Source organism: Emys orbicularis, chromosome 7 (genome assembly GCF_028017835.1).
Source record: "Emys orbicularis isolate rEmyOrb1 chromosome 7, rEmyOrb1.hap1, whole genome shotgun sequence".
Lineage (NCBI taxonomy): Eukaryota > Metazoa > Chordata > Testudines > Emydidae > Emys > Emys orbicularis.
Genome location: NC_088689.1, coordinates 76,495,163 through 76,519,600, shown reverse-complemented (window position 1 = coordinate 76,519,600; position 24,438 = coordinate 76,495,163). Strand labels below are relative to the sequence as shown.

The 24,438-nt window shown below is 46.7% G+C and overlaps 1 protein-coding gene across 1 annotated transcript in view; it reads right to left on the bottom strand.

The window, feature by feature from the left end:
* The window catches only part of PPP3CB (protein phosphatase 3 catalytic subunit beta), a 91,021-nt gene extending 67,569 nt beyond the window's left edge, over positions 1-23,452 (bottom strand). Inside the window, exon 1 of the mRNA XM_065407143.1 lies at positions 23,376-23,452. Coding sequence (XP_065263215.1) covers positions 23,376-23,442 — 67 coding nt within the window. The 5' untranslated portion in view covers positions 23,443-23,452. The remainder of the gene's footprint in view (positions 1-23,375) is intronic.
* Positions 23,453-24,438: the final 986 nt, after the last annotated feature.

Below are 24,438 nucleotides of genomic sequence, written 5' to 3'. Positions count from 1 at the left end.
TTGCGATCTCAACCCATAATTCCAATGGGCGCCGGAGACTCCGGGAACTGTGGGATAGGTACCCATAGGCACCCATAGTGCAATGCGCCGGAAGTCGACGCTAGCCTCGGTACTGTGGACGCGGTCCGCCGACTTCATGCACTTAGAGCATTTTATGTGGGGACACACACAGTCGGCTGCATAAAACCGGCTTCTATAAATCCGGCTTCTATAAATCCGACCTAATTTTGTAGTGTAGACAAGCCCTATGAAGGCCACCTTCATCGAGAGATGCAACAAGGAACAGGGTAGCTAAGGGCTCAAAGGGAGTACCCATTAGTCCTGACAAAACAAGGTTCAAGTCCCAAGAGAAAAGGTTCATCTACCTGAGGGTACAACCTTTCCAGACCCTTCGAAAAACATATTTACACAGAATTGAAAAACAAGAACAATCATCAGTTGGAGGGTGGAAGGCCAAAATAGTTGCTAGATAGACTTTGATGGAACTAATGGCCAAACCTTGTTGTTTTATTGGTAACAGTGGTGGCTGCTTACTGAGGGCCCAGCTTCTGCAGCGCAGAAGTAAGGGTGGCAATACCATACTAGCAACCAGGGGAGTTAGAGAGGGAGTTTGTGGGAGGGAGTCATAATATAATAGCTATGGTGAGGAAGGGCTGCATCGCCAGTGCCAACGCTGCTCCTGTCTCCTCCACCTGCGCCTGTATCCAGACAGACAACTTAACCATGGATGCCTCTACCAAGATCCTGGTTTGGATTTGCAAAGATTGTGGGCTATATTTCCCACTCACAGAAAGCCAGGCTCGGGTGACCATCCAGTGTGAAAGGTGCCTGGTGGTAGAATCTCTCAGGAAGCAAATGGGAGAGCTACAGGAGGTGGTGGCTAGGCTGAGGAGCATCCGGGCCCATGAGGAATTCCTTGAGAGTATTCATATGGAGACATGCAAGGCTGAGGAAGCTATCCAGCTACAGAGGACTGCTGTCACACCACCGGGGGAGGAGGGTATGGCTCTGTCACAGGGAGGACACTGGCTGCTGGTTACTTCTGGCAGCAGGCAGTACTTCACCCCTACTTCCAACCCACCCACCATGGTGATGGAAAACCGCTATGCTGCCCTGGCAACGAGCGATGAGGAATCACCTCCGAAGGTAGAGGAGGAGAAGCCATGTACCCCCAAGACTGGGAAGATTGCAGCCACCTCTCCCAGGAGGAAACGTAGGGAAGTGGTGGTTGGTGACTCTCTTCTGAATGGGATGGAGGCACCCATCTGTCGCCCTGATATGGCATCCCGGGAGATATGCTGCCTGCCAGGGGCCCATATCCGAGATGTTACGGAGGGATTGCCAAGGATCATCTGGTCCTCTGACTACTACACCCCATGTTACTCATCCATGTGGGCACTAATGATACTGTGAGGTATGCCCCTCAGCAGATCAGAAGTGACTACAAGGCTCTGGGAGTAAGGGTGACCAAGTTTGGAGCACAGGTGGTGTTCTCTTCAATCCTTCCGGTCAAGGGTAGGGGCCCAGATGCATCCTGGAGGCAAATGCCTGGCTGCAAGGATGGTGTCACCAGGAGGGCTTTGGCTTCCTCGACCACAGGATGCTGTTCCAGGAAGGACTGCTAAGCAGAGATGGGGTCCATCTATCGAGGAAGGGAAAGTGCATATTTGGATATAGACTGGTTAACCTTGTGAGGAGGGCTTTAAAACTAGTTTCCAAGGGGGAAAGTGACCAAAGACCACACAGGTAAGTCAAAAACATGGAGACCTGAGAGAAGGGTCGGAATTTGGGGGAGCACGGGCTGTTATAGCAGGGATAAGGGAGAGATAAGACAGAACTGGGGGGGGGGGGGGGAAATCAAATCAGTATCTTAGATGTCTGTACACTAATGTGAGAATCATAGAATATCAGGGTTGGAAGGGACCTCAGGAGGTCATCTAGTCCAACCCCCTGCTCAAAGCAGGACCAATTCCCAACTAAATCATCCTAGCCGGGGCTTTGTCCAGCCTGACCTTAAAAACCTCTAAGGAAGGAGATTCCACCACCTCCCTAGGTAACCCATTCCAGTGCTTCACCCCCCCCCCCAGTGAAAAAGTTTTTCCTAATATCCAACCTAAACCTCCCCCACTACAACTTGAGACCATTACTCCTTGTTCTGTCATCTTGTACCACTGAGAACAGTCTAGATCCATCCTCTTTGGAACCCCCTTTCAGGTAGTTGAAAGCAGCTATCAAATCCCCCCTCATTCTGCTCTTCTGCAGACTAAACAATCCCAGTTCCCTCAGCCTCTCCTCATAAGTCATGTGCTCCAGCCCCCTAATCATTTTTGTTGCCCTCCGCTGCACTCTTTCAAATTTTTCCACATCCTTTTTGTAGTGTGGGGCCCAAAACTGGACACAGTACTCCAGATGAGGCCTCACCAATGTCAAATAGAGGGGAATGATCACGTCCCTCGATCTGCTAGCAATGCCCCTACTTATACAGCCCAAAATGCCGTTAGCCTTCTTGGCAACAAGGGCACACTGTTGACTCATATCCAGCTTCTCGTCCACTGTAACCCCTTTCTATCCACCTTATAGTCCAAGTATGGGGAATAAGCAGGAAGAACTTGAAATGCCAGAAAATAAACACAGCTATAACATAGTTGACTTGGTGGGATAATACGCATGACTGGAATATTGGTATAGAAGGATACAGCTTGCTCAGGAAAGACAGTCAGGGGGAAAAGGGAAGAGGTGTTGCCTTATATATTAAAAATATATACACTTGGACTGAGGTCAAGATGGAAATAGGAGACAGATTTGTTGAAAGTCTCTGGGGAAGGATAAAAGGAGTAAAAGACAAGGGTGATGTCATGCTAAGGGTCTACTACAGACCACCTAACCAGGAAGAAGAGGTGGATGACACTTTTTTTAAGCAACTAACAAAATCATCCAAAGCACAGGACTTGGTGGTAATGGGGGACTTCAACTAGCCAGACATCTGTTGGGAAAATAACACAGCAAGGCACAGATTATCTAACAAGTTCTTGGAATGTATTGGAGACAATTTTTTATTTCAGAAGGTGGAGAAAGCTACTAGGGGAGAGGCTATTCTAGATTTAATTTTGACAAATAGGGAGGAACTGGTTGAGATTCTGAAAGTGGAAGGCAGCTTGGGTGAAAGTGATCATGAAATGGTAGAGTTCATGATTTTAAGGAATGGTAGGAGGGAGAACTGCAAAATAAAGACAATGTATTTCAGGAAGGCAGACTTTAGCAAACTCAGGGAGTTGGCAGGTAAGATCCCATGGGAAGCAAGTCTAAGAGGAAAAACAATTAAAGACAGTTGGCAGTTTTTCAAAGAGACATTATTAAGGGCACAAGAGCAAACTATCCCACTGCATAGGAAAGATATGAAGCATGGCAAGAGAACACCCTGGCTTAACCAGGAGATCTTCAGTGATCTGAAACTCAAAAAGAGTCCTACAAAAAGTGGAAACTAGGTCAAATTACAAAGGATGAATATAAACAAATAACACAAGTATATAGGGACAAAATTAGAAAGGCCAAGGCACAAAACGAGATCAAACTAGCTAGAGACATAAAGGGTAACAAGAAAACAGTCTACAAATACATTAGAAGCAAGAGGAAGACCAAGGACAGGGTAGACCTATTACTCAATAGGGGGAGGGGGGAGAACAACAACAGAAAATGTGGAAATGGCAGAGGTGCTTAATGACTTGTTTGTTTTGGTTTTCACCAAGAAGGTTGGTGGTGATTGGATATCTAACAGTGAATGCCAGTGAAAATAAGGAAGGATCAGAGGCTAAAATAGGGAAAGAACAAAAACTGAAAAAGGGTAAATACAGTGCCAATCTATAAAAGGGGAAATAAGGACAACCCGGGTAACTACAGACCAGTCAGATTAATTTCTGTACCTGGAAAGATAATGGAGCAAATAATAAAGCAATCAATTTGCAAACATCTAGAAGATAATAAGGTAATAAGTAACAGTTAGCATGGATTTGTCAAGAACAAATCATGTCAAACCAACCTGATAGCTTTCTTTGACAGGGTAACAAGCCTTGTGGCTATGGGGAAAGCAGTAGACATGGTATATCTTGACTTTAGTAAAGCTTTTGATACTGTCTCACATGACCTTCTCATAAACAAACTAGGGAAATGCAACCTAGATGAAGCTACTATACAGTGGGTGCATAAATGGTTGGAAAACCATTCCCAGAGAGCAGTTATCAGTGGTTCACAGTCATGCTGGAAGGGCATAACGAGTGGGGTGCCGCAGGGATCAGTATTGGGTCTGGTTCTGCTCAATATCTTCGTCAATGATTTAGATAATGGCATAGAGAGTACACTTATAAAGTTTGTGGAGGATACCGAGCTGGGAGGGGTTGCAAGTGCTTTGGAGAATAGGATTATAACTCAAAATGATCTGGACAATTTGGAGAAATGGTCTGAAGTAAATAGGATGAAATTCAATAAGGACAAATGCAAAGTACTCCACTTAGGAAGGAACAATCAGTTGCACACATACAAAATAGGAAATGACTGCCTAGGAAAGAGTACTGCGGAAAGGGACCTGGGTGTCATAGTGGACCACAAGCTAAATATGAATAAACAGTGTAACTCTTGCAAAAAAAAGCAATCATTCTGGGATGTATTAGTAGGAGTGTTGTAAGCAAGACACAAGAAGTAATTCTTCCATTCTACATTTCAAAACAGGGATCCTACCAATGTGAAATTAACGTTCTTGTCAATTTCATGGTTCCAGCTGACAGCCACCCTGACAGTCAACAGCTATTCACATAAGGCAGTTCCTACACAGACACGGTCACCCAAACAACATCGACCTAAGCCTTACGCCTCTCTTTGAGGTGGATTTACTAGGTGAGCGTATCGGCTAAGGTACAGCGGCAGAAAAAACACAGTAGCGGGTACTTACTTCAGCTATGTCTACACTATGGACCTTACAGCAGCACAGCTGTACCCACTGCAACTGCGCCACTGTAAGGTCTCCCATGTAGCCATTCTATGCTGGCAGGAGATAGCTTTCCCGCCAGCATAATTAAACCACCCCAACGAGCAGCAGTAGCTATGTCAGCGAGAGAGCGTCTCCTGCCGACATAGCGCCATCCACACCAGTGCTTTTGTGGGTCAGGGAAGTGTTTTTTTCACACTCCGAGCGACAAAAATGTTGCCGACATAAGTACTTGTGTAGACAAAGCCATTGTTAGGTCAACGTAAGCTGCCTTATGTCCACTTAACTTTGTACTGTAGACATGCCCTAGCCCTTATGGCTGCAGACATAACCCTGAAAACATGAAATGAGCACAAACCGATAAAGGCCTTGGCTACACTTGCAGATGTACAGCGCTGTGAGTTAAACCTGACTTCGTGCAGCTGAGTAGGGAAAGCGCTGCAGTCTGTCCACACTGACAGCTGCCCAGCGCACTGTCGTGGCCACATTTGCGGCAATTGCAGCGCTATTGGGAGCGGTGCATTATGGGCAGCTATCACACAGAGCACCTCTTCCCATTCTGGCGCCGTGGGTTGTGGGAAGGGGGCGTAGGTGTGGGGCATTCTGGATCCTGTCCCAACGCCCCGTGATGCATCGCTTCGCATCCCAGAAATCCCTTTGTTTCCGTCCACCTTTGGCGCCATCTTTCAATGGTTTCTGTGCAGCGCGATCTGTCTGCGGGAAATGGAGCCTGAACTCCTGAGGCATATGGTGACATCTCGCCAGCACGTCACGTTTGACTGTCGAACTATTCCTTAAGATCCAAAGTGACAGTGAGAGTGGAGTCCAACGATGCTATCGAGCCGCGTAACGCGTATGACACGAAATTGCTTGTGGCATTCACGGACATACTCAGCACCGTGGAACGCTGCTTTTGGGCTCAGGAAACAAGCACTGAGTGGTGGGATCACATCGTCATGGAAGTCTGGGATGACGAGCAGTGGCTGCAGAACTTTCGGATGAGAAAAGCCACTTTCATGGGACTGTGTGAGGAGCTTGCCCCTACCCTGCGGCGCAAGGACACGAAATTGAGAGCTGCCCTGCCAGTGGAGAAGCGGGTGGCTATTGCAATCTGGAAGCTGGCAACTCCAGATAGCTACCGGTCAGTCGCAAACCAGTTTGGAGTGGGAAAGTCGACCGTTGGAATCGTGTTGATGCAAGTTTGCAAGGCCATTAATCACATCCTACTCAGAAGAACCGTGACTCTGGGTAACGTGCAGGAAATAGTGGATGGCTTTGCACAAATGGGGTTCCCTAACTGTGGAGGGGCGATAGATGGGACGCACATTCCTATTCTGGCACCACCCCACCTAGGATCCGAGTACGTTAATCGGAAGGGGTATTTCTCTATGGTTCTCCAGGCGCTTGTGGATCACCGTGGGCGTTTCAACTGACATTGACACAGGCTGGCCCGGAAAGGTGCATGACGCACGCATCTTTCGGAACACTTGGCTGTTCAGGAAGATGCAGGACGGGACTTCTTTCCCAGAGTGGAAGATCATGGTAGGGGAAGTTGAAATGCCCACTGTGATCCTTGGAGATCCCGCTTACCCGTTAATGCCGTGGCTCATGAAACCCTACACAGGGAGCCTTGACAGCAGCAAGGAACGGTTCAACTACAGGCTGAGCCGGTACCGAATGACTGTGGAGTATGCCTTTGGCCGTTTAAAGGCCCACTGGTGATCTCTGTATGGGAAGCTGGACTTGGCCGAAAACAGCATCCCCGCGGTTATATCCACGTGCTGTGCCCTCCATAATATTTGTGAAGGGAAGGGTGAAAGCTTCACTCAGGCATGGACCTCCGAGGTTCAACACCTGGAGGCTGAATTTGCACAGCCAGAGAGCAGGGCTATTACAGGGGCCCAGCGCGGGGCTGCAAGGATTAGGGATGCCTTGAGGGAGCAATTTGAGGCTGAAAACCAGCAGTGATATCTGGTGCCCTGCACGGGAGTGAAGTGCAATAGTTCCAATCTTTAGGAATCAGTGTTTGCTAAGCAGACAAGCTGACTTGCAGTGCCTGTTTATTTCCTGGGCTAAGGAGTCTTTTACTTTATGCAATAATAAAGAATGTTTGAAAGCCAAAAAATCCATTTATTGAAAAGAAAACAAATTTATTTATTGAAAAGAAACAAGGGGCTGGAGTGGGGAACAGTACAATCACAGATTTGCGTATGTCCTGTCTGGTGTGCTGTGCAGTGAGTGCTGCACTTCAGGATAGCTATACTGCATGGTGATGGGGGTTGAGCGCAGAGGGTAAGGGTTGTGGTTTTCAGGGCTGGGTGGTGAAGAAACTGGTGTTGGAGGCAGCGGGTGGCGTGAAGAACACAGAAGTTGGGGAAAGTGGGTTGGAGGTGACAGTGGGGCACAACAGAAAGAGTTTTGGGACAAGGGCTGTGGGGGGGGTGGCATTTGCGGTACTGCTCCTCTTTCTGCATGGCTACGAGCTCCTGGATAGCGTCTGCTTGGCGCTCCAAGATGCTTATGAGCCGATCAGTGCTTTGCTGCCAGTGCGCTGCATTTTCCTGGCGGATCCTGCTTTCTCTCTCCCTCCAGTTCTGTGCTCTCTCATTCTCTTTAATAGATTGCCGCATCACTTCTGGCAGCATATCTTCTTTGCTTTTTCACGGTCTCTTCCTGAGTCTTTGCAGTCTCTGAGCAGGCGATAAGAGGGACAGCTGAGGTCTCAAGGTTGATGCAGCTGTATAGGCAAAATGCAACATTTAACAGAGGCAGCATTGTTTATACCAGACAGAGTAATGATTCCCCCCGCACTTAAGGAGTAGAACACACACAGGGTCTACACAATAGCATAATTTTCCCGTCCGAAACAGAGCACACATCCCACGGGAGCCTCAAAATGGTGAGTAAGGGGGACTGATTGTTTCAGGGCTGCACTGTCCTCTGGGTTTCTGTGCCTTGGGGAGAGCCAACAGCTTCAGGGGGCACCTACACTGAACCCTGTCCCAACATTTTCCACAGGAGTTCGTCCTGGACGATATCTCGCTGCTGAGGGTGACCTGGGAAGCAAGGGAGGGTCTTCTACTGCAATGCGGCTTCCGCCCCAGCCCATATGCAGCTTGCCTGTGTGCAGCAATGGTCCCCCCGCCCCTCGCGGCACAGTGGCGCGGACACGTTAGCCTGGCTGGGACAAGGACCACGGTGGCTCTCCCGATAAACCTGCACAAGCGCATTGCACACGTTCTGGATGAGACATTCGAGATTACCGAGGCCGATTACCGCGATGTGATAAACCACATCAATGCACTATTCCGCATCTAGGCATGCATGCCTAACCCTCCTCTCCCAAAGAGCCCGCACTGAAAAAATTCCTTCCCGAAAAAAAAAAAAACGCTTACCAGGAACCTGCTCTTCTGTTTGTCCTCCACCAAGTACCGGCCGCTGCGACTGGCTACCCTCCTCCTGGCTCGAGAAGAGCTCCTGGTTGCATGGCTCCAGGGATTCCGGGGTGTCTCCATCCGGCCCACCACCATCACTCCCGTTTTCCTCCTCCTCTTCCTCCTCCGCCCCCCCCCGGCTCTGAAGTGTCCATGGTGGTGCTTGGAGTGGAGGTGGGGTTAACCCCAAGTATCGCATCCAGCTCTTTGTAGAATCGGCAGGTCGCGGAGGGAGCACCCAAGCGGCCGTTTGCGTCGCGGGTTTTGCGGTAGGCACGCCGCAGCTCCTTCACTTTAATCCTGCACTGCAGGGCGTCCCGGTCATGGCCCTTTTCCATCATGTCCTTTGATACCTTCCCGAAGGTATCATAATTCATACGGCTGGAGCGCAGCTGGGACTGGACAGCTTACTCCCCCCAAACACTGATGAGGTCCAGCAACTCGCCATTGCTCCATGCTGGGGCTCGCTTGGCGCGTGGAGGCATGGTCACCTGGAAAGATTTGCTGAAAGCACTCCACGCCACGCCAGGCTGAGCAAACAGGAAGGGGATTTTTAAAATTCCCGGGGAATGTAAAGGGTGGGTCACATGGTTGGTTACCTGAGGCCAGGGCAGTAGAGTTTGAACTGATAACCAGAGTGGCTAGAACAGGCATTGTGGGATACTGCCGAATAAATTCTGGAGGCCATTCACAGCGCATTGGGCGGACACACTGGCGCCGCAGCGCTGCAGCAGCAGCGCAATACACACTATTCCTCTCGGAGAGGTGGAGTACATGGAGCGCTGCAACCAAGGAGATACAGCGCTGCAAATGCCTTGCCAGTGTGGACAGGGAGTGATTTACAGCGCTGTAACTCGCAAGTGTAGCCAAGGCCATAGAGAGCCTAAATCAATAGTTCTAAAAGGTGTGAACTACCTTATTCATCTCAATTAAGGATCCACGGGCTCTGCAATTCAACAACTGTAGAATCTGCCCTTTTTCCAAGATGCCACAAAATTCACCACTTTGCTAACATTTTTGTAAATGCTTGGGACCTTGTGCATTCCAATGCATGCATAAATAAAGCTGTTTAGATCCTGTGGACCTTTAGACTTAGTTTAAACCCATCAGAACGTTCCTGAACTGTGCAACAGCTTCCTTCACAGTGGTGCAGCTTCCTTGCAGCTGTAACCTACTTCAGGAGCCTTAAGGTTTCCCTAAACTTTTCAATATCTATTTAAAAGTGTATTGACAAACAATCTACTTACCCTATTATTTTAACTGAAAGTTTTGAAAGGCCCCTTATAAGAAAAACAAATGTGTTTTAAGGATACCAGTTTCCACATCACACACCCTTAACTGCAGCATGATGTGGAAGCAGAAAAAGAACTGTCAGAAAAGAACTGCAATGCATGACAGTTTGTTAGCAAGAGTCAGGCTAACTGTAGCCCTGATAACGCGAGATTTGTAGAAGCGAGGATTGCGTGAGGCGGGTGAGAAAGAACTGTGTGAGAAGTTATTGTGACCTTGTATAAGATAAGGTGTAGAAGACCTTGTGTAGATAAGGTATAGGAAATACTGTATGTTGGCAAGAGTCAAAACAATTAAGAAATAAGATATCAAGATGGCTTATGTATAAACAAAATGCAGCTGTCCCTCATTATTTCTGTAATGAAAGGTATAAATGCTTGTTGTAATTAGGTATCAGAGAGAGAGACCTGCTTGGCTCTCTCCCTCTGCACAATTGTGAGAGTTAATAAAGCTTCTGACTTGCTGTACCCAAACAAAAAGTGAGAACTCAGTTTTTCTCCGACAATTTGGGGGCTCGTCCGGGATGGCAACGCCCTCAGAGGCACCGGCAGTTACTACGGATCGTTCCCCTTCGAACCCCATGGCGCCACAATAGAGGTAGGAGACCTTTTGAAATCTCTATTGGGGTGTCGGAGGAGGACTGTCCGTGGGGCCGTCTGTCCCTGTTGGGCTCACGCCATCCGAACTTATTGACTGTGCAGCAAGGTCAGATGCTGAGCGGCGTAGGGGAATTGTTTGCCGCCCCCTGTATGCATATGCGAGGTGCATAGGATTGCACCTGTGTTGAGGGGTTGTTACTGCCTCAGCAGGAGGGGTTTTTACCGCCTCATAGTCCGGACAGAGGGGTTGTTTACCGCCTCAAGAGGGGTTTTTTACCGCCTCGAGTGATGCATCGAGGTACTTGGGAATAGTACCTGAGGTACTTGGGAATAGTACCTGGAGTAAGGCCTTGGTGTGTGTGTGTGTGTGTGTACACCAGTGTGAATTGAGTGTTACCGGAAGACGCCCAGAGTACTCTGCGAAGTCTTTTGGCTCGTGACCAGAACTACTCTAACGCAAGCCCGGTAACTAGAGGATCTTTTAGGAGATCCGACCCACGGTATGCTAACTCGGCCTGGCATCGTCCGGCGAGGAGGCTGCCTGGGTCTAGGAGTGTGTGAACCCATCTTCCCTCCCCTTTTCCACTCCGTGTGAGCCACTGACAGTCTGACCATCTCACTGGATGCAACAGAGTATGCGGCGCCGTCTCTTTGAGATTAGCCGACGCTCTTTGCTGAAGGGAGGTGTAGGAGGTCATGGCTATCCTCGTTAGTCTCTCCTGTGTGAGTACCCTGTAGGGAGAGATCCTTAGTTTATATGCCGCTAGCGCGGACAGGGCATCCTCCTCCCTGTGTGTGTGATTGGAAAATGGGTGGGGGACAGTCTAAGGATTCCCTCTCACCCCCTAAGGGTACCCCAGCTTATTTTATGTACGTACATTATGGTCCTAAAACCTGCAGGTATTTAGAGAATTGGAATCATTACACGCGTGAAAATTCATCTAAACAATGCCCACTAGAAGGTACCTTCAATCTAGATAAGATCATACATCTCAGAGGAGCTTTTAATCACCAAAAAAGAGAGCCTCTGACACACAATGGGAGCAATTTGTCTATTGAGGAAAGGAACGGGTTAATTTGAAATTCAGCTTGGTCCAGAGATAAAGAGAAAGTTAATCTGCGTTCAAGGTCAAGAATCAATGCAGACCAGGCTAAGTACAAAGAAAAACTGCTTTCGGCCCCAGCTGGCTGTGAAAAAATATAGACATAGTCAAACCAAAGGCAATACAAGTTACAGTGCTGAGATTACATTTGCAAAGCTTAACTGTCCAGTGAGATCCAACAGTCTGCCTTTGCGACCCTGGAGCCGGCGTGGTTTGGGGACGCTGAAGAAGCCACAGGCAGCCGGCCTGGACTGGAATCACTGAAAAGACGCCCCAGGAGACCTCAGGGTGTAAAAGAACTGCCCTCCCAAGAGAGGAAGCAAGTTGGAGATTGCACAGCACCTCCTCTCAACGTTATACACAGACGTGGCCAGTCTGGACATACGTGTGTGGGTATGAAAGTGTGCCTACTCTCAGCCGCAGTAAGTCTGAGAACCGGAGAGGGATTTAGCATTCCTCTCTCCACCCCGGTTGATCGGGAAGGGTGTCAGGTGGATCTACCCCAGTCGTAGCAGGACTGGGCAATAGAGAAGTTGGAGTAATAGGAAGAGTTGTGTACTTGATAACTAGAATTGAGCAATTAAGAGCATAGATCACGAACCAGGCAGCAACTCAAACCTATGCCCAGGGCAAGTTGCAAGCCTTGAGACAGAACTTCCAGGCAGAAAAGGAAGCACTGGCTAAGCAAGTACCGGTCCTTCAGGGACTTGTCAGAATTTAACCATTTGTGTTTGCATATGCTGTAACAGCAGTGTGTTTGCCACAAGAGAAAATTGAATAGTTAAACGCCAATGGGCCATGCGTTTTGCCCAAGTGGCAAGCCTCACGAGGGAGGACTCGGGTAGCCTTGTGAGTAAGAATGTTTAAGAGAAGAGACCAGGAAGGGTGGGGGCTAGTTGAGAAGCCCACCCTCCTATCTAAATTGGTAGGGAAAAAGCCGGTGCCCATGGAAGGGACGGTTCAGCGAGAAAAGCAGGATTGGGCCCAAGCGGGCAGGCAATAGATAGAGAGATTGGAAAACAGGTTGGAAACTTTGAGGGCATAGTGGAAGGAAAAGAGTAAGTAATTATAAGCAGGGGGATTTCAAATCCCCAGGACAATAATTGGAATGGTAAAATCTGAGTTGATTGGGTGTCGTTTTGGGAGACAAGCAAGTGATTTAAGAAAAGAGAGTGAAAAGTTAACTCTGTAGTTGCTAGAGGGAATCAAGCAGTGAAACTTGGTAGGAATGTCTGTAAGTAATTCAGGCAAGAGGTTATTTAAGTGGAATTATTCGACTATGAATACGTTAGTCTAATTTGCTGAAAAACACTCCTGCTGTATACGATCTGTGTTTTATAAGTTTGAGATGAATTGGTATTGTTTAAAGTTGCAAAAAACCGAAAATACTTTTGCCAGACACAGGAAACTAGTGTTGTTTAATATGGTGTTTAGCATTTAATCCTTAAGGTGACTTAATGCTTTACAAGATTTAAAATGTTTTAACTAAAGACCAAAGGTTGTGGCTGCAGCAGGGTAGTCAAAGCCAGGAGAATAAAAGATTTGAATTTGTTTTTGGGTAACAAAATAGCAGATAAAAGATCTGGTAAAAAGATAGAGAAGGACAGTGCCCCTGGCTCTGTGTGGTCGAGCTGTCACTTTACTAGGGGTGCATGGAGATTTTGTAAGCACAAAAGAAACAGTTACACCTTGTGTAGAAATGGATGTGGCTAGTGTTGTGGAAATTGAATTGTGGAGAGGATGTGCATTTTCCCCAGAACATGTGCAGTGTATATTGTAGCAGAGGTAAAAGAAATGCAAACCTACCAATATAGGTTGTGTTGTCTTTTTCAGATCACTGGGTGTTTGAAAGCAGGAGCTAGAAGTAAAAGGCAATCAAAAGTCTGGGAAAGTTAATTGTGTCCCTTTTAAAGTAAGAATCTTTAAGCTGTGGATAGCTTTGGATCTGGAAGCAAGCCAGAAAGCATCTGGATTAATGCAATTTTCTAACTAATAAGGTAGAAGCCACTGAAACCTGGGCTGCCTATGAAACAAATACAAGGAAATATGGGGTAATTCCTCTGTTTTGTCTAAAATCAACAAGAGTATGTGTATATAAAGGAAATATTTTAAGCAATGACTGACTACCCAGAAGGGGTAGACATCTGTTCTTTTGTCTTTCAGATCATCAGAGAAAACGGATGCCAGCTGAACAGCATTCAATGTACCATGCATTTACTGGTACAATAGGAATTATTTTTGTGTTCTTTGTCCTGTCTTGTGGTGTTTGTCTTGTGGCCAGAATTGTTGGGTTTAATATTTTCATAAGACAGTCTAGTTCAAAATTAAATAGAAGGGTTAAATCAAAAAGCAGATACTTGTTTTATTCAACTTGGAATACAAAAAGTGTTTGGATAAATCAGGAAAATGTGATATACTAAAGTCTAATACAGTTGCTTAAGTAAGAAAAAGAAACTTCATTGGCCAGATTTTTAAATGAAAAAAATTGTTGTTAAAATTTGCATACCAACAGTCTTTGGAAGCAAGGACATGGAAGGTTAACCCACTCCCCATATTGCCCATGGGATCCTTCTGGCTACCTCAGATTTCTAGCCAGAGGGCTGCGGAGGGAGGAAAGCTATTGGACACCAGAGGTTGTACCGAGTGAACTCCTCAAAAGTGGGTGTGCTTGTCCTGGTTTGTTGCTCCAAAGCTCTGTAATAAAGTTATTTTACTGGAAGGGTGTACATGGCATACATTGAATAATAAGCCTAATGTACTGTATAATGGCAATGTGTATGTGTTCATTGTTGGGAAAAGGTGTATGAGTGAAGAGTGGAAGTTTCCTTTGTAGGTTAAAAGAAGCCAAGAAGGGGAGAAGGAAAAAGAACAGAATGAGTTAACTGAGGAAAAAATAGCTAGCAAGCTCAGACCAAAGATAAGACGTTGGCCCCATCCAAGGATACTACCCACAGCTAAGACTTGGCTGACAGCCAAGAAAAGGGGGGCCTGAATGTGCCCACGCAACTATGATATCTGCAAAACACTGCCAGGCATTAATGAAATGTGTTAGGTTTCTTTTCTCACAGATAAAAGAAGTGCTACCCAAAGACCCTAGCAGCCCTGCCATTCATTGAAACAAGGAGACTGAGTCTACGTAAAGTCCATCAATGAAAGACTGCTTTGGCTCCATGCTGGAAGGGCCCTTTCCAAGTCCTGTTAACCACCAACACCGCTGTAAAGTGCCAAGGACTGCCCACCTGGAACCATGCTTCTTACTGCAAAAAGACCCCTCCACCTGGAGAGGATTCTCCAGCTGCTGATCAGCCTATTTCTCCTGCTAGCTCTGCTGTGCCTCCTGGACAGCAGGGAAGGAGGACAAGGTGAAGTACTAGTAACCTCTCCCTTGTCCACTGACAGATCTACAATGCCTTTGAATTCTTTTACAGGAATCACACCAGTACAGGGTGAAGTGCTAGTAACCTCTCCCCTGCACTATGGTGAATCACAACTGCTTTTGAAGAAGAAAAGAAGAAACACTCGCTCTGCTGAAACCACCAAAGTCCAGGAATTCCTGACTACAAAAGACATTAAGAACTGGCCCTGGTGGAGAAGACGGAGCATCGTTTATTGGCAAGGAGGGAACTGTGGGGACCGTTCCTGGGAATGCGGGGTCCAGTGGTGGGGTGGATTCTTTCCAGGATCAGGACTTTGTGCTTATGGACAGGTACCTTCAGGGTGCACTGCCCTTCCTAATTGGCTTTCAGAAGATGAATATCAAAACCGCCTTGCCACCACTAGGACTACACCCACTAGTCCCTTGACCCCTGCCACCACCACTGTAACTTACCCAGATACAAACCGTACTGTATATTCCAATGAAACCCATTGGCCAAGGCTTTCACATCTTAGTGATTTACTGAAATTTTGTTCAGAGAAATTATTCTTTAAAGTTCAGGATAATGTATATGAGCAAACAATTGAATGGAAAACAAATGGATCAGTAGAGATAGAAATACATGATATCACTACCAGCGAACCCCAAGAATTAATAATTGCAATTGATGGGTTCTATAATGAAGTAGATATGATGGTTGTTCCTGGAACTTGTACTGTGTTAAATGAGAGAGGCCCTTATTGTTATTTGGTCACCCAATTAGTGAATAATCAGACAAATACCCAAATTGTTCACAGGGGGCTGCCATTAGATTAGCACAACAGAGGGCTTGGGTTATTTCCTCTAGAAAGAAGAGAGACTTGACCGGATCCCTGTGGGATGGGGCCAATAGTGCAGCAGCAGTGTGGAATATTTTTAAGAACCAGGAACATGATGAGAGATTGGGCCAACTAGAGAAGGCCATTGGCCTTGTTTCTGGAGCACAACTAACCCAGGTACAGGCTGGAGTTGGTGAGTTACATGTTATCTCCGCCCTTAGTTCAATGACCCAGAAGTTGCTGACAGAGATGGTATTGAATATCACTGAGGCTGGGAAGGCATTGCAGTGGGATCTAGCATGTTCAGACTCAGGATTTCCTGAATGACCAGCTGATGTCCATTCGGAATGATCTAGAACATCAGGCTTGGCCCACTGCCCTTACAGACACATCAGGAGTACCATCTGATCTGTGGCCATGGAGACATACTTGGAGACTTTCCGGGTGGAAGTGCGGACGTTCTCAATGCTCCTTCCAAGCATATGGACCGGTAAAGGGGGTGTGGGCTCCCACATACCGTATCCTGCCGGGTCCATGGGGAGGATGCATGTGGGATTGGATAATTCACCGAGACATCTGGGAAATTAGACCACCTGATATGCCCAATCGATTTTTAGTCAGTGCTCCTGGGATTACACCTCACATTTGGATGGGGTTAGGAAGTCAGTGGACATTTTGGCCATTAGAACCCCCACAGCTTCAGTGTAACCGTAAACTGGAGCCAGGAGAAGTTGTCACTGTTTATGACTACGTTTGCTGGGAGGGTAGGGGACAAGGAACTACCCTGACAGGACACTTACTTTTTCAAGCTAACGATAGCTGTGTGTATGTTAATGACACCACATTACAAGACATACATTTTAATCTCACTACCACTGCAGGCAATCATATTATTTACTGGCCTGCAGATAGAGCTTTCCAAGTACCCCTTAGGTTCCAGATACCCTTTAATTGGACTAGTTTAGTACCTGATAGATTTCAGAATTTGTTTTCACTGTTACCAGAGATTCAGAAAATCTCTGAAGTACAAGGGCAAATTCACATGCTTCAAAATATATATCAAGTTGAAAAGTATGCCTTTCAGACTGCTTATAGAGTATCCACTTTATGTACTAAGTATAATGTATTGTGCTTTGTGACTAAGGCTGTACAACAACCCCATTATAGTATTGCTATGGGAATGTTATTGCTTGTATTGTTATTAGTTAGCTTAGGATTATGTTATTGTTGTTGTAAAAGACGTAATAATAGTAATACCTTTCATGTTCATGCTAATCATGCATTGTCATTACATCCAATCAGAACCGCTAAAATTGAAACATCTGATATAGAATCTGAAGTCCAGGACTTGATGCAAATAGAGGTTTGAGAATGTTTGTTGTACTAGAAGTACAAAAGGGGGGGTTGTGGAAGCAGAAAAAGAACTGTCAGAAAAGAACTGCAATGCATGACAGTTTGTTAGCAAGAGTCAGGCTAACTGTAGCCCTGATAACGCGAGATTTGTAGAAGCGAGGATTGCGTGAGGCGGGTGAGAAAGAACTGTGTGAGAAGTTATTGTGACCTTGTATAAGATAAGGTGTAGAAGACCTTGTGTAGATAAGGTATAGGAAATACTGTATGTTGGCAAGAGTCAAAACAATTAAGAAATAAGATATCAAGATGGCTTATGTATAAACAAAATGCAGCTGTCCCTCATTATTTCTGTAATGAAAGGTATAAATGCTTGTTGTAATTAGGTATCAGAGAGAGAGACCTGCTTGGCTCTCTCCCTCTGCACAATTGTGAGAGTTAATAAAGCTTCTGACTTGCTGTACCCAAACAAAAAGTGAGAACTCAGTTTTTCTCCGACAATGACTTTGATCATGGCAAAATTTTAAAAGTTACATTACTTTCATAAAACAAGCATTTGCTTTACCTTCTCATTCTGACATAAAACACACTGCACTATTTAAAAATATAACAGTTTGTCAGCATATGGACTGGTAATTAACTAAAAGTTTAGTGGTTACAATCACTGTATCTACTGGAGTCAGTTGTTTTCATGGAAACCTTGAGTAGTCTTCCTCCTTTGCATCAGCCAGATATAATTAGTAAGCAGAACAAACACTGATACTGTTCTGAAAGCAAAATATCAGCAGGGATAAAAGCGTGTCTTTGAAATTCAAAGGCCTTCAATTGCTTATTCAGTAGTCTACCGTGAATATGATTAATCTCCATCACTTTTAAACAACTCCTCAATTTTAAACAATCTCCTCTTGGGATTACCTTAACTGTACTGCAATCTATTTTAAAGGACAGCTGGAAACACCAAAGTCTATATATAAGCAGTTTGAAAGAACCACTTGCCTCCACATCCAAGAGGAGAAGAAATTTGGAGAGGGAATGAGCAGAGAGTTACTGTATCTACTTACTCCTTCGGCTGAAAGCAAAGCAGCCTAAGTGCCACTAGTGCTTTCCCAGGATTGGGGAAACTACTGAGAGGACAAGCAGCCTTTTCAGGGGGAGTCAAGAGAAAACTTGAACATGCTTTGTTGTATGCAGGTGACTGCCCAAAAGAGAGTGAGATGATATAAATTTAAAAAGTAAACCAAGGGGGAAAGTGTGTTTTTTTTGGGGGGGGGGGTGCAAAGATGATGGGGGTTGTTGGGAGAGTGAAAATACAGGCTGATCCAGATGCCCATCATAACTGCAGTGAACACATATCCATATGGACCCCAGAATTCTATCATGGTAATCTGAGCACACAAGCACTTTTTCCCTTTCTGCTGGTGAAATGAGTATGGCCAGAAAGTAGTTAAACAGTGGCTTCTCCTCAATATAGGACATAATACACTAACAAATTCAAAATCTGTGGATGATCTGTGAACCCAAAGTTTGTTTGAACAGTTATAAAAGCACTAATCAATTACTTTTATCACAAACACCTGTAAAAAGCACCAGAAAAGTGTTAAATGTTACTGGCAAACAAGGAAAATAAGAGAAATCAAGTTATATTTAAACATAATTTTGACACAACATGATGTTGCAACTTCTGAACCACACAATACAGTACGGTGCAGGGACATTCAATGTCACTGACTGAAGCTGAATGGGGGCACTGCAGAAAGATTGCATTTTTCTCCATTCAGGAGAAAACAGTTACCATATATACTCATTCATAAGCCACCACTACCCCACCTCTGACCATGGATTCCGAGGCGGGGGTAATCTCAGCCATGCCTGAGGATTCTGCGGACGGAGAAGATGAGGAGGATGATGACGAGCTTGCGGAGAGCACACAGCACTCCGTTCTCCCCAACGGGCAGGATCTTTTTCTCAGCCTGACTGAAGTACCCTCCCAATCCCCAGACAATGAGGCCATGGAAGGGACCTCCAGTGAGTGTACCTTTGTAAATATAAAACATGGTTTAAAAGCAAGCGTTTTTTAATGATTAATTTGCCCTGAAGACTTGGGATGCATTCGCGGCCAGTACAGCTACTGGAAAAGTCTGTTAACGTGTCTGGGGATGGAGCGAAAATCCTCCAGGGACATCTCCATGAAGCTCTCCTGGAGGTACTCCAAAAGCCTTTCCAGAAGATTTCTGGGCAGTGCAGCCTTATTCCGTCCTCCATGGTAGGACACTTGACCATGCCATGCTAGTAGCAAGTAATCTGGTATCATTGCATGACAAAGCCTGGCAGCGTATGGTCCCGGTGTTTGCTGGCATTCAAGCAGCATCCGTTCTTTATCTCGCTGTGTTATCCTCAGGAGAGTGATATCGCTCATGGTAACCTGGTTGAAATATGGGAATTTAATTAAGGGGACAGAGGTGGACATTCCTACTGGGCTGTTTGCCTGTGGCTGAGAAATCCTTCCCTGCAGTTAGCCAAGCGGGGGGAGGGGGAGGGATCTTCCCTGATACCAGCCATGCGGTGGGGGGAGGGGTAAAGCGATCATCCCAGAGACTTGGATGGGGGGGGAGGGGTTGCAGCCGCTGTATAACCTCCCTCCCCCCTCACCATGTTCCATAGCCTCCTCACCCAGACGCCCAAGAACGCGGGGGGGAGGGGGAGGCTCCGTGCACCCTCCCACTCCACCCCAGTGGACAGCCCAACCAAAAGGCTGTCATTATATTGAACTTTTTTAGTGGCCTTTTCCTTCCCTCCTATCCTCCTCCCAAACCCCACCCGGGCTACCTTATCAGTTCTCTTCCTATGTTTATAATCAATTAATAAAGAATACATGATTTTTAAATGATAGTGACATTATTTCCTTTGAAAGCAAGCTGTGATCAAAGGGGGGAGGGTGGTTTGCTTACAGAGAATGAGTCAATCAAGGCGGTGGGTTTTCAACAAACAGAACTTTCACACCATAGCCTGGCCAGTCATGAAACTGGTTTTTAAAGCTTCTCTGATGCGCAGCGCTTCCTGGTGTGCTCTTCTAATCGCCCTCGTGTCTGGCTGCGCGTAATCAGCGGCCAGGCGATTTGCCTCAGCCTCCCACCCCGCCATAAAGGTCTCCCCCTTACTCTCACAGAGATTGTGGAGCACACAGCAAGCAGCAATAACAATGGGAATATTAGTTTGGCTGAGGTCTGAGCGAGTCAGTAATGTGCGCCAGTGACCCTTTAAACATCCAAATGCACATTCTACCACCATTCTGCACTTGCTCAGCCTGTAGTTGAACAGGTCCTGACTACTGTCCAGGCTGCCTGTGTATGGCTTCATAAGCCATGGCATTAAGGGGTAGGCTGGGTCCCCAAGGATAACGATAGGCATTTCAACATCCCCAACGGTTATTTTCTGGTCTGGGAAGTAAATCCGTTGCTGCAGCCATTTAAACAGAGTAGTGTTCCTGAAGACGCGAGCATCATGAACCCTTCCCGGCCAGCCCACGTTGATGTTGGTGAAACGTCCCTTGTGATCCACCAGTGCTTGCAGCACCATTGAAAAGTACCCCTTGCGGTTTATGTACTGGCTACCCTGGTGCTCCGGTGCCAAGATAGGGATATGGGTTCCATCTATCGCCCCACCACAGTTAGGGAATCCCATTGCAGCAAAGCCATCCACTATGACCTGCACATTTCCCAGAGTCACTACCTTTCGTAGCAGCACCTCAGTGATTGCTTTGGCTACTTGCATCACAGCAGCCCCCACAGTAGATTTGCCCACTCCAAATTGATTCCTGACTGACCGGTAGCTGTCTGGCGTTGCAAGCTTCCACAGGGCTATCGCCACTCGCTTCTCAACTGTGAGGGCTGCTCTCATCTTGGTATTCTGGCGCTTCAGGGCAGGGGAAAGCAAGTCACAAAGTTCCATGAAAGTGCCCTTACGCATGCGAAAGTTTCGCAGCCACTGGGAATCGTCCCACACCTGCAACACTATGCGGTCCCACCAGTCTGTGCTTGTTTCCTGGGCCCAGAATCAGTGTTCCACGGCTATAACCTGCCCCATTAACAGCATGATCTCCAAAGCGCCGGGGCCCGCGGTTTGATAGAATTCCAGGTCCACGTCCTCATCACTCTCATCACTGCGCTGCCGTAGCCTGCTTCTCCTCGCCTGGTTTTGCAGGTTCTGGTTCAGCATAAACTGCACGATAACGCGCAAGGTATTTACAATGTTCATGACTGCTGTCTTGAGCTGAGCGGGCTCCATGCTTGCCATGGTATGGCGTCTGCACTGTTCACCCAGGAAAAAAGGCGCAAAATGGTTGTCTGCCATTGCTTTCCCAGAGGGAGGGGGAGGATGTACCCAGAACCACCCGCGACAATGTTTTTGGCATTGGGATCTCAACCCAGAATTCCAATGGGCGAAGGAGACTGTGGGAACTATGGGATAGCTACCCACAGTGCAATGCTCCAGAAATCGAAGCTAGCCCCGGTACATGGACGCACACCACCGAATTAATGTGCTTAGTGTGGCCGCATACATTCGACTTTATACAATCTGTTTCCCAAATTCTAATTATATAAATTCGGATTAATCCCGTAGTGTAGACATACCCATAGATGGGATCACTTAGCATCTACTGTAGCCAATGATCTTACCTTCCAGCTCTCTGCTGTAAGAGTATCCCAAACCACATTGCACCTTGTGAAAAAAGCCCACAATTTTCTGCCCCTCACACCAGCAGCAGAGATAGTATGGGTTAACTGTCCAGATTTTCTCCAGAAGGCACTGACACAACATAACTGTGCAGCATGGTAGCTGTGGACAAGCCAACAGAATTAACATATGGTTGGATCAGGAAAATGCTCCTGTGTGGGCAGTTAACCATATTAGATGTAATTGCTATCAAATTACTATCAAGAAGCTATCAAAACCTGGTTACACTTACAGTAGTTCTATATGCAACATAGACAGGGTCAAAAACAGATTGCATCCCCAGCACACAATTCTGTAAGTATAAAATAACAGTCTTAACTTGGATTTTGGAATAGCTAAGTGCATGGGTTATGATTAACATGGACTGTTTGAGAGTTTGGAAATCAGCAGGTTTTCCAGTGCAGTTTGAAATAACCACTCACTGTTAGTTCTCCTTTATCGTCTGAATGGCCTAACCTAATTATTTCATGCAACAAATTGCAAAGTGTAAAAAATATTACAAGCCTCCGCACTATGCATTATTACAACACTGTGTTAACAGTTCTGAGAGCCACTGACAGGGCAGAATGCTCATTTGTAGTATTTTTTACTTTTATTTTTTGCAACTGTTCAAACAAATCAATAGGTTAAGCAATTGAAAATGAACACCACCTTATTGCAAGTAAAGCACTCTGGAAAACACGCTGAGTTACAAAATGTACTATGGGAGTCCAATGCTTTGAAAACAAATATGTCCCTTTAATTTCTCAAGCTTCCCCATAATGTAAAACTTGAATCTTCAGGGCTGTAGTTGCTTTCAAAGCATATTTTAGACAATGTGTTTCTAAGAATGCCAGTGTTCAAAACAAATTGCTGCATACAACAGCAACTCTTAAATTACGTAGAAACTGTACAAGCACAAAAGAATAAGCCACTTCAAATAAATAACCCCACCACAGGTAAATACAGTTTAATTATCGAATATAGAAGACCATAAAATAAAAATCTTGTTCTATATGATTCATGCAAATTGAAGTTGGAAAAGTTCTTAATGGGTCACTCAGTCTTCTCCTGACAATCCACAATTTATGCGTGTTGCTACTATTTTAAAACTTTGCTATTATAAAGAAGGTCTTTTTTTGTAAAATGACACTAAAAGAACAGACCTGTTGCACCCTGAAAAAAGGGTCTACACATCCTGCAGCACTTTGGCCACTAATCCATCAGAATTAGAAACCTGAAAGCAGTGACCAATAGCAAAAGAGGCAACTACTCCATGCTCCCTCCTCCTCTGTTCTGTCAGGGTGCACGCTGGAGAGAAGGGACTGACTATTAAGACAGCAAAAGACCATTGCAAGGATCTCATGTGGAGGAGACCGTGCACACACACAGAGAGGAGCCTGTCTACAGTGCGCAAGCCTCCAGAGTACTCTTTATAGATACATCCCACAATACACACCGGGGACACCCATACACTGATGCCTAGCCCCCGCCCCCCATGCTCAGACATATACAGCCCCCCTCTCTCTCAAACCCCCACAATCGCACACCCCCCCACTCATACAGCCCCTCATCTCCTATGCACGCACCCCCTCACACACAGCCCCCCGTACACACACGCCTCCCCACCCTCTCTCTCTCTCACCCCGCCCCACGCCCCGCAGCCGTGTCGTTAACCCCGCAGAGGACCGGTCGCGGCGCTGACGGGGCTCACCCTTAACGGCCCGGTCGTTGGTGCCGAGAGGCGGCGGCGGCTCCTTGCTCCCCTCCTTGACGGACATGGCCGGGCTCTGCTCCCGGCCGGCGACTGCGGCTCTACAGGCTGCGGGGACACGCGGGGGCGGCAGCAGCTAGAGGCCCCGGGCGGCAGCGGCCCAAAGGAACATGGCGTCAGGCGAGACTCCGAGTGCCCCACAGCGAGGGGACAGTCCGCCTCGGGACCGACATGCACCGCGCGCCACCCCACGACTGGCGGCTAAGGGAGCATGGGAAAACTCTCCTTCCCGCTACTTCCGCAGCATGGCCCTAAGGGAGCGTGGGAAAACACTCTCTCCCGATACTCCCGCAGCATAGCCATAAGGGAGCATGGGAAAACTCTCCATCCTACTTCCCGCAGCATGGCCTTACGGGAGCGTGGGAAAACATTTCCTCCTGCTACTCCCGCAGCATGGCCCCAGTTAAAGTTCCATTGAGCTAATGGCTGATGAGGCTGACACAGCTAAGACACCTCAGTTTCGTAGTCAATCATACAGACAAGTGTGACGTGGCCAGAATCATGTCAAACCACCTTGGCTTGGCTTAACCTGATGGATCAAGTACCCATTTTGCAGCTGGGTGAACTGGAGCAGACCTTTCTGTGTGAGACTTGAATCCATGATCATTGAGATTGTAGTGCAGCACCTTAACTGCTCAGTTACACCCTTTGAGATATCCCTAAGGGAGCATTAGTAAAATTCCTCTCTCCTGCCTCATGCCCCCAAAAGGGTGTGTGACAGACATTGCAATTCCATTTAATATCTTTGAGGACCTGTGATATTTGAGGGATCATTCAGCTCCATTAGGAATTCTGTCACCACCTGCCCTGGCACCTTGGGGGGGGGGGGCATAATGCTATCATTCTATGGCACAGAGTGACCAGGGAGATTGAAGTGTTCTCCTAGGGGCTTGTTTACCTGCACATCTACCAATGTGATATATACCATCATGTGCCAGCAATGCCCCTCTGCCATGTACATTGGCCAAACCGGACAGTCTCTATGCAAAAGAATAAATGGACA